Source organism: Mastigoproctus giganteus, chromosome 11 (assembly GCF_048544385.1).
Source record: "Mastigoproctus giganteus isolate SK-2022 chromosome 11, ASM4854438v1, whole genome shotgun sequence".
In the NCBI taxonomy this organism is placed as follows: domain Eukaryota; kingdom Metazoa; phylum Arthropoda; class Arachnida; order Uropygi; family Thelyphonidae; genus Mastigoproctus; species Mastigoproctus giganteus.
In genome coordinates this window covers 79,059,732-79,073,627 of record NC_143585.1, presented here as the reverse complement: position 1 = coordinate 79,073,627, position 13,896 = coordinate 79,059,732, and the positions used below count along the sequence as shown (strand labels likewise).

At 35.7% G+C, this 13,896-nt stretch overlaps 1 protein-coding gene across 2 annotated transcripts in view; it reads right to left on the bottom strand.

The window, feature by feature from the left end:
- LOC150078169 (protein SSUH2 homolog) overlaps nucleotides 1-13,896 on the bottom strand; it is a 46,583-nt gene that overhangs the window by 11,832 nt on the left and 20,855 nt on the right. For both annotated transcript variants that reach the window (XM_090385456.1, XM_090385455.1), the window contains exons 3-7: nucleotides 9,751-9,855; nucleotides 8,491-8,557; nucleotides 7,494-7,623; nucleotides 2,017-2,077; nucleotides 537-724 (exon numbers count right to left, since the gene is read on the bottom strand). In XM_090385456.1, coding sequence (XP_090241582.1) covers nucleotides 537-724; nucleotides 2,017-2,077; nucleotides 7,494-7,623; nucleotides 8,491-8,557; nucleotides 9,751-9,855 — 551 coding nt within the window. The remainder of the gene's footprint in view (nucleotides 1-536; nucleotides 725-2,016; nucleotides 2,078-7,493; nucleotides 7,624-8,490; nucleotides 8,558-9,750; nucleotides 9,856-13,896) is intronic.

Sequence of the window (13,896 nt, the reverse complement as noted above, 5' to 3'; positions counted from 1 at the left end):
AATCAAGTACTGTGATAACAACAGTCGATCAGGAAGATTTAACTCACATTTTGGACTTGGCACACATTTACCAACAAAGAACTTCCACAATCAAATCCATTGGCGGACCACCTCGGATGGAACAGACCTAAGTTCGAATCCCGTCAATGGCGTGAGGAAATTTTACAGGCATTTTTCACAACGTGGTTGAATTAGCGGTCTCAGGTGAGGACAGCATGGTTTTTTCTCCCGGAAACTTGGGTTTTTCGTCAAAAAAAAAACCAGCAAATCGACCACAGCACACACACACAACACACACACACACATACAAACACACACACAATTTACAGACATACAAGACGCAATATAGCCTAAATTTTTGCTGATGCGCCTAAAACCCTACCACAACAAAAGCATTGGCGGATAGAACCATAACTCGTTGTATTCATATTATTAGCAGGAAATCAAGACAGTATTAAAAGGGAGTGTAGAAGTGAATTCATATTAGTCTACATCTTGAGTAGTCTTATCAGAACACGATATGAAATCATACTTACCCGCCCTCTTCCCCAGCAGTGGTTGCACTGGACGGATCCGGACCCAACACATTTATGGCACGGTCGTACGGATGCAGTGTGCGGAACCTCCACCAATGATTTAGAGTTGGTGAAATTTGTCTGAGGATGCACAATAACTTCCCACGGGTTTGGGGCCATACCATTCATAGGAGTGTCCAAGGGTTGTCCTGGGGAAACACAAAGAACAGGATTATGCGTGGAAGCTGAGCAACTATTACATTGGTAATAATTAGCCCTTAATATGCAATGCTGCACTCGCTTAGACAAGTAAATAAACACAAATGTTTGTAAGGGAAACATTAACCATTACTTCGTAACGATTTAAAAGTTCAACAATACTCAATTTGATCAAAGTTTTGCTCTGTTTTTTATCTAGTTTAGAAATAATTTCACAATAACATGTATCCACAGACCAAAGATTCTTTTAAAGAATTCCCACCAGAGAGAGGGTAGTGTCTGAATAAAAAATATAAATACAAGAGTTGCATACACTTGTGAGGGATGCGTATTTCATGGAACCACATTTGATTCAATCCGACTTTCAGTAAAATAATTCACCCAAACTCTTCAAAATTGCTATATCATTTTCTTCTGATAAGTCTCCGTTATTTTCAGATTCTTATTACAGATCCTATGCGCAATTTAAATCTATTACATATCTCTTTTTCTTTCCTTTCGATGCTTTTTTTTTTAATGATTTTAGTTTTTTTGAGTGGGTAGCAACTTTCCTTCGTTTAAATGTTTTCTGTCCATGTCAAGATTTATTCTTTATCTCGTAAACTCTGCTGACCCAACGTTGCCATCCTGGAGTTTAAGCAGAACCTTTATGTCCACTAACTGTCTCTTTGTGATGATACATTGGTAGAGTGTTCGCAGGATGATTCTACAATTGGAAAAAAGTGGTTAGGAATGGTTAGGATGAAATGGATGGGTGCCTATCTCCTTAAATCCTAAATAATAAAGTTTTAAAGGTTTTATCTGCTGCTTTTAGCATTTCGAATTCCTTGCAAAGATTGCTATGACCATCTAAAATGAGCAAAGTTTTCCAAGTTAGTTTATTTCTCAATTTAGTAGTAATCATGCCATCGAAGAAACAAATACATGTGCCATTTCTCCTAAAACTGTGAGAAATACGACGTAGATCACCAGTGGTCTAAAACGTCTGGTATAAATTCAAATCTTCTTTATTCACTTAATATAAACTTCTAATAAGAGATAAAACATAAAACCTGACTGGTCCTTAAATTTTGTACACCAGTGTATAAATGAAACAACTGCTATACTGGCTTAACTCAGAGATATAATTCTTGCAGCCTCCAGGATTTACCATATTATATGTATTAGATATTATCTAGTTCTTTGCAAACACCATGGCTTCGTGTGTTGAATTAACTGCTACTTAAAGTCGCATTTTAATGTCTGCCCTATAAAAGTTTTCAAAATCCAATTGTCTACTCACCTTTGTAGGGTTCGTGAGTCCAGGCGGTTTCTCTTTTTTCTCCAAATGTTTCCAAAGTATACTAAAAGAATGGAGAGAAGCTTATTTAGACGAATTTATAATATATATATATATATATATATATATATATATATATATATATATATATTAATAGTTATATTAGTGATAAAAGGAAAGCAAGAAATAAAGCAAAGCAAGAAAGTTAAAAGACAATAACTAATATTTATGGGTTAATGCAGTTGCAAGCAATCATGCAATACACCCACAATGTCTACAGAATATCATTAGAAAAAGTAAATCAATCCAATAATAAGAATACCATCAAGGACTTAAGAAAACGCAAAAAAAAAAAAAAAATAAAAAAATAAATATTATTATTATTATTATCGCTTTTTACCGACAATCTAGATGACTTCAACTGGGGCCAACCACCCAGAATGAAGGCAAAAAACGATAAGAAGTTCTCTGTTTCTGTGATGATCAATATATGCTAAGTAATTTAAATCTAAACCAAATATAAACCAGTATAGGCCGAACATAAATCGAATATAAATAAATCGAATGAAGATTTAATGAAGAATTAATTAAGAAAAATTTTGAAATATTAGAATCAAAGGTAAGAAATATAAGTAAAATATAAAAATGTAAGCATATATTAATCATCGTTGACCCGACAGAGAACGTAATTTAAGGATTAAAACAAGATTAAATATATAATACATACTACATTTGACCGTATCTAGGACATAATGTAATAGTCGTCAAAATAATATGTGGTGCCCCCTACATAAAACTATTAATTTACGTAATGACTTGCTGCCTATTAATAACTTACATATTAATATCAGATTTAGATATTCTAAACCATTTGGTCTTAAAGCGTGTAACTATAAAACAATAGCTACAAACCTTCACAATATTAACATCGGACAGGATACATGTGTTTGTCACAAACCTTCATTTCATAGATACGTGGATCCTAACCATAATCACATCATAACCGGCAATTTAGATATAATCCCATATCCCGAACTTAGAGATATTTTATCACTGGGTTTTAAATTTCGACCTAATCCACCTATTAATAAATCTAATTTTAAAAAATTGTTATATCTAGATTTACTAAAATACTGCATAAGATCAGCATACAAACATAATATACCGGTTGAAGCTTATCACATGTGGTTATTTACAATGCTTAATATCATATCTAATAAATATAATCAATTGAAATTCGTACAGGATAATCTATATAATACCAAATTAATAAATAGGCAGCTCAAAGATATACATGAACATTTTATAATAACTCCCGTTGACAAAGCTGCTTGCAATTATGCAATCATATGTAAATCATATTATATAGATATTATAAAAAATGAACTACAGTCTAGCCCTACATATAAACAGATAACATCTTCTTCTAATATAATAATCAAAAAATTAATTGCATTGCATAAAAAATTAAAGTTAAAGTATAATAACCTAAAATATCCATTTATATATTGCATACCCAAATTTCACAAAACACCAATTGCTTTTAGATTCATAACATCATGTAGAGATAGTTATGCGAAATTTCCCGGAAAAACGTTAGAAAAGTTACTTAAAAGTATATTAAATAACTTAAATAAAACTATTATAATAAATAATAACTTACCTATTATAAATGCTCTAAAAAATAATAATATTCATCAAATACAAACTTTTGACTTTAACAGTCTATTTACGAGCATTAACCTTAATAACTTAGAAGTCGTCCTCCAGAAACTATATTTAGAAAATAAAAATGCTATAAAGGTTGATTTAACCTATTGGAATTCTCTAATAAAATTATGCATCTTTAATAACTATGTATATGACGGAACATCGTTATATTTGCAAGTCACTGGCACCCCTATGGGAAGTCCAGCATCAAGCATAATCGCAAACCTTTATCTGTATTATACAGAAAGAGAATTTCAAGATAACCTACTTATATACAGATACGTAGATGATATATGTGTTTTTAATTGTCCACATTTTGTCCAGGATTACAGTGGATTATATCCAGGGGAGCTTGTGTTGGAAAAAACTAATAGTTCCGATACTATAGCAAATTACTTGGATCTTCATATAGAAATATTACATAATAATAAAATAGACGTAAACGTATATAATAAAAGAGATGCATTTAATTTTAACGTAGTCAGCCTTACAAACTGGAAATCAAATGTATCAAAATCAGTGCATGCTAATATAATTTTATCGCAATGTTTAAGGATTGCTTATATCTGCAATAGTAATAAAAATTGTTCAGCGGGCTTAACAGCGTTGTACGGCAGGTTGATCAATAATAATTTCCCTATCGCTTACCTGAAATATCACTTCAGGAAAGCAATTAGCATAATTAATTTCAAAAATTTGTTTTCTGAACCTATCGTTTCAATATAATTTTCAATAAAATCGTTATATTTAGTGCCATGTATATATGTAAATAGGATACACTTTGCATTCTTGGTGTCTTACGGCGTAGAAAACTTGTACCCACCGGCTTGCAAATTACAGTGTATCATTTTTTTTTTTTTTTTTTTTTTTTTTTAATACATATAGTTAAATTCATTTAATTTACTTAAATTCACGCTGAGATAACATGCAAATTCAGCTCAGGGTCCTACTATAGGAACGGGTTTGCGATCCCGGGCATACCCGAGCCACAACTTATATCTTGTAATGTCTTTAAACTGTCCTATACTCTTTACTTTTATTTCTCCGAAATTATTAGGGCAATCCGAGGAGGAGAAACTATTTCTTATCTATACCACTATTTTTCGCCTTTGTGGAGTTCAGGTTCTATTTTTCCTACTCCTTTAGTTTTTCTTCTTACTATCTGCATGTTTCTCTTTGCGTTAATTTAATTTAATTATTTATTTTTACCGTATCCATCACATAGGGGGCACCACATATTATTTTGACGACTATTACATTATGTCCTAGATACGGTCAAATGTAGTATGTATTATATATTTAATCTTGTTTTAATCCTTAAATTACGTTCTCTGTCGGGTCAACGATGATTAATATATGCTTACATTTTTATATTTTACTTATATTTCTTACCTTTGATTCTAATATTTCAAAATTTTTCTTAATTAATTATCTTCATTCGATTTATTTATATTCGATTTATGTTCGGCCTATACTGGTTTATATTTGGTTTAGATTTAAATTACTTAGCATATATTGATCATCACAGAAACAGAGAACTTCTTATCGTTTTTTGCCTTCATTCTGGGTGGTTGGCCCCAGTTGAAGTCATCTAGATTGTCGGTAAAAAGCGATAATAATAATAATAATATTTTTTTTTTTTTTTTTTTTTTTTTTTTTGCGTTTTCTTAAGTCCTTGATGGTATTCTTATTATTGGATTGATTTACTTTTTCTAATGATATTCTATATATATATATATATATATATATATATATATATATATATATATATATATATATATATATATATATATATATATATACACACACATATAACCAAGATATCATCACAAAGACAAATTGCACCATCTGAAATAAGCTTTCTCTTTAAAAGAGAAAATAAATATTGTAATATTGAAATATTTCAAACAAATGTTGAAATACAATCTATTTCAACAATATTTATTCTTAATTTGTAAATATATTAAGAATAAAACGCATCGTGCTAGATGAATGAAACTAGAAACTTTAAAGCTTCACAGATTTTAATTTTCGAAAGAAAATGCTTGACTTCTGAAGATATCAATTTCATGCGAAATCGTTATTTGAATCACCCATTAGGTCTACCAAGCCTAACTGCCATAACACGTGCTTAATCTTATCTTGAACACCTCTGGCCTTGGCCTAAGAGGGTGCATATGTTAGGAGCGTGTTGCATTGAAATATGTTTCCTCTTACCAATAAACTGATATTTATACTCGTACAAATTTAATTTCAAATAACTTTATCGTATAAAATGACTACAAGACACTCACTAAACAATGAAAGGTTTTATGGTTTTGTGATATTGTAAGTGATTTATTTTGGTTTGAACCCCGTTTCTAGAGAGCCGAATATCAAGCTGGTATTCCATCTCCACCCACATCCTTTCAAAAGGTTGAGCAAATTGCCTGCAGTTATATCTGGTGTCCGATTTCTCAGTCCCTGTAAGTGTTAAGTTTTTTCATCCATAGACCTTGTCCTTGACATAGTTCCACTTGCTGTTTTGTGTAGGAATCAAAGAGGCCATGCAACTGGACATAGGAACTTGCCAACCTTCAGGGCACATATTGAGTTGGTATAGTAGCATGTATTATACTGAAACTGAATAAATACGTGAATCTTTGAAAAAAAAAAAAATAATAATAAAAATAAAATACAGGTCTAGACCCAGGGCGCGTTTTCTGTATGCACAAGGGAACATTTAAACTCGTTCTTGAACTTATACAATTCGGAAGTGAATTTTAAATCTTAAAAATTTATAAAAGTTATCAAAAAAAACTATATACAATTCAATAAACATTTTAATATTTTTCTTCACTGAATATTAGAAGTGATATTCAGTGAAATTGGCCAAGGATACTGTTTATTTTATTTTTTTGAATAATAGATAATCACTTTTTTTAACCTCTTTGATTCCAACACAAAACGGTTCCCTTACTTTCTTCCCCAGAAACAGCAAGTGGAATTATGTCAAGGACAAGGTCTATGGATGAAAAATACGTTCTCTACAGGTTAAAAATTTTATTAATAAAGGTCTGTACTAATTCATTACTTCATTACTGAGTATTATACAAATAACGTTTCAAAGACATGTTTTAAAACGATTCTCTTTGTAAAAAAACAATTACAAGGAAAACATTTATTTAAACAAATTTTTAGACCATATTTCTTTCAAGGAAAAGGGAAAATCGAAGAGTAAAAGGATGTTTCAAACTGTTTTGTTGTTCTTCTTAGAAAGTGTTGTTCTTCTTAGACTTATCATAGGCATCCAAAGGCATCACGATCGTTCATCAGGCTAAGGCATTCTGGTAGCTCTAAAGAGTTTGAAGATTTTCTTGAATGTTAGTCTAGTACAAATGATTATTTCTCGAGGGCATACGGTGCAGAGACATTACTTACATCTGAGAACATTTGGTGAGAGGCAGATTACTGAGTTGCCCTCAGCTGAGTGGCCAATACGTCAAACCTTACTTAACAGTCAGAATATGTTTACATCAACAGATAATAGAAATTACTACTCCCATCGCTCATTTCATACTCGTGTGGAAACCTGTTCTTACGCAAAATCTGAGAACATCAGTGAAGTGACGTATTAAACTGTGTACAGGCAAACCCTTCTGAATGTGATATTATAACATGGGATAAGTTGGATTTAAAATATTTTTAAGGTCAACCTTGGAAACTCCTTTCTGTGTGCTCAGTAATTATGACAAAGCAAATATTAGGCAGGAATAATGAATTGCGCTTACGTGGAAAGCACTTCCCATTTTGATATCCATGATATCCATATTTCGAGCCGGTTTGTTTCCATAGCAACAATGATTAGATGCAAATTCCACAAGTGCTTCTTTAACTTGCTCCTCTGTCAGGGCAGGAATTCTGGAAGATAAAATTAGCAAAAGCTGAAAAATTCTACACTGAAGCAATGATATAAAGAGAACTTTAATAAACATTTAAATTTCAAGAGATCTGATCCACATGATTGTATATGCAGCATTTTATACGAAAATACATTTCACCAGAACTGTGAACATTTACTATGCATCCGATAATGGCTTTAAAACTGATCTCAAAACATCAAAGCTTTAGAATTAAATTCACTGCGCTGTCACGTAATTTTTTTCAAACTTATGCTCATAAAGATGATCTTCGTTACTCATACAACTGATGTGGTTATTTCCAGTGACATCTTGCTCAACTTGAAGTGGCAGCTTCATTTTGAGAAAGTTGTGTTTTTGATATTTATTATTTAAATAAATAATAGTAAAATTATTTAAATCTTTTTTCAAACTCATACCGAATATAAAGTCAATGCATAAGTAGCTGAAGAATTCGCGGTCACAGTAACTAATTGACAGGAAATAGTTTTGAAAAAACTTTGTTCAAGGATGTTTCATGTATATGTATGCAATCACTTCCGTTTTATTCTTAGTCCAAAGAAAGAATGTATACAGGAGTTTCACAACAACCGGAAAGAAGGAGCAAATGAAAGTATTATTCAGCACAGCAGTGTGATTTTAACGGCATCATATTACTTCTAAATTTATTTTCTAAATTACGTACAAAACAAGCAAAGAAAGATGTTTGGAGAGCAATAATTACAATAACTACGTATTGTAATTGTTGATTTTTCTAAGGCAACACCAGCGCCCTCTTAACTGATTTATATATTTGGGGAAATTAATTAATACTCAAATGCAAACTTAAATATTTTGGAATTAAAATAGATCAAAGAAATATTCTTACCCTGAGAGATTTTCGCGTTCAGTTGGAGGCTTTTGTGTATAGTCATAGGCAGGGGGAGCAATTGCGACTATGAAGCAAGAAAATAAAATTTAAAAAATAATAATTTCAATTATTATAAGTTCATTAATTTTAATAATTTTTTAAACTTCAGTATAATATTAGATCGGCGTCATTAGTACAATTTTATGATTGTTATTTACTTTTAATGATCATAATTTATGATATACAGCAGCTGAAATTAGCTTTTATCTATTTATTTATAATTTGGAGTTTATTTTTTAATATTAAAATTCAATTTTAATTTTAAAAAATAATATTACTTATTATTTAGAACTTATGTTTTTAATATTTAATTATTTTAACAAGTTATTCAGCTTTGTAAAACTGTTTAAACACTACTGACATAATTAGTCGGTAGCATGAGTTGCTAGACTTTACAATTACCTTGTAGAAATGAATACCCTTGGTGACCAGCACATGCATAGGGGACTACCAATTACTTGCATGTAAAGAAAAACAAAATTATTCATTGCAATTTAGCGACGATAAAGATAGAACGAGTAATTTGTGTGTGCAGCGTGAAGACTGAAGGCTAATTATTAACACAGCTGGCAAATTTTAGATTAATCGTCCGAGGGACTTCATCACGAAGTAAAACGTGTTGGTTCTATCTAAGGATCAGTACACCCTCGCTTTCGTCAGAGAAGAAAGAGATGCTCGCTGATCTCGTGAAATGGTCAGAACTGGGTCATCATGTACGGGTACTTCCTGCACGCGAACTATTCAGAAATCATCATCTTCTGACACACCCGCACTGTGGAGACAACAGCTACCTTACAACCTCGGACAGATAACCTCCACTTACCCCACCCTTATATTGTTCGCTGCTTCCAGAAATATCTGAAAGATCGACAAGCACACAAACCTCTCTCTCTCTCTCCTCCCACGTTCCTGATTAGCTTTCATTGTATTATAAAGATCCTAATTAAGGTCATTTCATGTCACTCCAATTAGGTCAGACATATCTTGTGCCCCATTAGCCCCATTCTAAAAGGAGGACGGTATATTGGATGTTGATTAATGTGTACAAATTTGTATTTGCTTATTTAACTACTAGCCGACAGAAGGAATGGTATAAATTTGTCTAGAGTCACGCAATTCACCGAAAGATCTCAAATGTGGCAGTTATGAAAAAACAAAATTGGCTGTATCTTTGGTTCGACGATAAATGGATAGATAATAATGTTCTTGTAATATTACCTGTTTCGAAGGTCACGTGTTCATATCCCGGAACTTTTTCCATTTGATCAAGTGGGGGTGCTGTTGCTTCTGCATGATTTTCCTGCATTATTGGAACTTGAAAACCTAAAACAAAAAAACAGATTAGAAATTCGCAGATAAAATAATGAATAATAATTTTACCGAAAAGATTTCACCTGACATACAGTTGCTATGGAGATAAGAACTCGAACCCATTTTTCAACATGGTGGAAAAAACCTTGGTCGAGTCTCATGTAGACCAGAGGAATGTTTTATGGGCTTTTACATGCCACTGACAAGTAAGTCAGCCTTAGGCGAAGATTATATAGTTTTCTTCCCTGAAACAGGTTTTCCGTCTAGTAAACAGGTAAACCGACCAGATAACACGCTCAATTTACAGACATAATAAACCACGGTTCTATGTCTGCTGGGGTAACCTGATATTGAAATTATCAATTATTTTGTGGTACAATCTGTCATAGCTGATGGTATTGGTAGACCCCTAATCACAACATCACCTGACGTACACCAATCACTCTGACTTGACATTGTTTGCCAAGACGTTTTCTTTTGGAACAACTGTGTGAGCTTTTCCTGGATAAGGGTTACCTTCCAGTCGTTATTCCTTTACTTTAATGATTTTCACATTTATACAGTCGTGAGAGTAATGTGCAATTGTCGACGTATTCGGTGTGGGGAGGATGGTTCTGATATGCACCGTGCTGCCGCGCTTTCCTGTAACAAAAAACTGAATCCTTTCCAACTGAAAGATTGCAGAGCGGAGGTGCAGACTTATCTGCTTCTCCTCCGCTCTAAAACTTCTTCCTAGCTTAACCTCTCAAATCTTATACTTGAACTCTTATCAGATTCATTATGGCAAGAAAGTAAGGCAAGAAATGAGTCCCCACAATTTCCAATCTATTTTCTACTACATTTCTTGTTACTCAAGAAATTAACAGTAATGCTCAACTAGATTTAGTCTGTTTTGATGTCTCTGATGCTTTCGATGCAGTCAATTCCGATGCACTTCGTCGATGCGAGAGGAAGTTTTATGGATCTTTTTCGCAACGTGGCTGAGTTAATCGGTGTCAGGAGAGGGTAAATTGGTCTTTTTCTCCCGCAAATCGACCACAGAACACACGAAATTTATAAACATATTATACACTGAGTGATCACTGAATTATGACCACCCCTATGAAAACCGAATGCGACCCGTTGACCACGTGAGGTACGAGAGTGCGGAGTTAGTCGATCTACGTAGCAGAGATAAGGTGTCAGTGGTTTAGCAGGTAGTAAAATTTCGAGCGTAATGGGTAAAAGGAAGGATTTATCGGACTTTGATAAAGGACAGATTGTGGGTGCCTCGATTTCCCAAACAGCTGAACTGGTGGGGTGTTCGAGATCAGCAGTACTTAAAGTGTACCAGAACTGGCGGCAAAATGGTCAAACAACGACCCGACAGCAAAACTGCAAAGGTCAGCGAAAGGTTGATTTTAGAGGTGAGCGCCGGGTCTGACGACTCTTACAGGCGAACAGGCGCAGCACTGTTCAAGAGTTGACTACCCAATACAACATGGGCCAGCCCTGAACAATATCTGGCATGACCATGCGTCGCACGCTCGCACATATGGGCTATACCAGCAGACGACCCCTACGCCATCCTCTCCTAACCAAAGTTCATCAATGTAAATGACTCGCCTAGTGCACAGAGCATGCAAGTTGGACGTTAGAAGACCGGAAGAAGGTGTGCTGGTTGGATGAGTCATAGGCCGCCGTGGCTTAGTGGTAAGGTGCGCGGGTGCATAAGTACACGTGCCTTGAGTGACCGGGGTTCAACCCCGTGACTGCTGAATACGGTGCTGTTTCTTGTATTCTGTCTATCTTGTTAACTCCTCTGACTGTTTGGTCGTCCCGGAGTATAAACAGAAAATTTATTTATTTATTTATTTACTCCACACCGTGGATAGTCGTGTACGGATTTGGCGTTAACAACACGAGGCTCTTGATCTATCATGCATGGTATCAAAAGTGCAGGCCGGTGGAGGCGTTTGTATAGGGCATGTTTCACTGGCAGGAATTGGACCTCTGGTGCATGTGGAACAACGTATCAGTGGTCTCCGCAATCGTCAACTGCTTCTGGACTGTGTACACCCCGTGTTACACTTTTTCCAGAATGGCGATGACAATGCGCCGAGCTATCGGGCACTTGTTGTGCAGGAATGGTTTCAGGAACACAGTTCTGACTTCCAGCATATCGATTGGACTCCGAACTCTGCCGATATTAATCCCATAGAGCACTTGTGGGACACTATGGGAAGGCATATCAGGCGTCTGGATACACCAATCACCTCAATACCAGCATTGCTGACCGCATGGTCAGCAATGAGAGCTTGAGAGGTCTATATGAGAGCTTGAAGGACAGGGTGGATGCCCTCGAAGGATTAAAAGTGAGAGCCCATCAAGCTCTCAGCTGTCCACACCAATGCCAGAGCTTGCACTTAGTCATCACGCAACACAGCGGCAACCCCCAAGGCAGAATGCGCTGGTCCCAAAGGAACTAGTAGTTGTTGGTGACTCTTGTCAAGGAGAAGGGAAATATATTGTGTAAAAAGGATAGATGGAAAAGGACCAGGGTATGTCTGCCAGGGGCAAAGGTTGATGACGTTGTAGAGCGGATGTAATCTTTTAAGGGCACAAAAGGTGATATAGTTGTACACGTTGGAACTAATGATATTAAGAGTAGGAGACCGGCGGAATTACTTAACAAGTACAGGTCACTGATGAAAAAAAGCCGTGAGTTAGGGTTAAATTTGAAAGTGTCTGCAATTCTGCCCAGACACGATAGGAGACAATTACTTACGCCTCAGCAATTTGGTTCCCAAAAACTGCACTGGCAGTGAATAGAAGAATTCTGGACATGATCCAAAGGACCATACTCTTAACTACGACGCGTGCGTGTAGTACAGTGAGTACTCCAGCACTACAGGTACTCGCTGGAGCGCTTCCTTTGGACCTGGAGGTCGTTCGCACAGGTCTGCTATACTTGCTATCCAGGGGAGTGGCGGCCACACATCTGGACTACACAACTGACCCAGCGAACAACCTAAAAACGGAAAAAACTAGATTACAGAACCACCTGCTAAAATTATGGCAGAGAAGATGGACGGAGACCACCAAGGGTGAGATAACCAGAAGATATCTACCTGACCTCCAGAAAATCTACCCAAAACAGCCGACCTGGTACTTCCCAGGGTACCATTTGACATCTCTAATAACAGGACACGGACCCTACAATGAGAAGCTGCACGGATTCGGACTCACTGAGGACCCAAACTGTACGTGCGGGGAGACAGAAAGCTGGAATCACATAGTGTACGAGTGCCCACAATATGAAGACCTCAGAGGAGTACTTATAACAAAAATAAGATACCTACCAAAAGGATTGGAATCCCATTTCATAGATACTGAGGATGAATATAGAGCATTATCCCAGTTCGCACAAGACCTCTTCATCAGGAGAAGGACATTAATCACCATCTACAATGACTGACATCAAGTACCACTATTGAGACACCAGCCAGCACAATGTAAAGGCTGCAACTAAAGATGAGGGACACAAGCACAAGGACGGAGCTTGCCCCATGAATAAAGAAACTTGAAACAATAGCTGCCAATAGCCATATGGCGATCTGAAGAGGGCACTCTAGCCTCCTTCACCTTTAAACCTACTTCCCTGGGGGGGGGGGGACATTTTCGTCCTCCTCTCCTCTTCACCCTATATCTTCTACTCTGGTGGGACATGGGCATGTCCCACTGAAAACTGGGGCTACCTACTCTATTGGCCCCATATTTCTGTCTTTCTCCCCCCAGCCTTCTGCCTCCCCCCCTCTCTATCTATAAGCTAGCAAAAGCCCTACCCAAAAACCTAACATATCTAAATTACCTTACGCCCATAACTTGGCCTAGCAAAACTAAGCGATTCTACCCCTACGTCGACGCGTTTCTGTCTCTTTTTTTTCTTTTTTTTTTTTTTTTTTTTTTTTAAGGTCCTAGCCGCCGAAATCTCAGGAAATTAAGTGGCAGGAGCTGCCAGAGTGAAACAGACTACTGGGTTCCTGGTCTGCCTCCACGGGGCGTAAGTGGGGC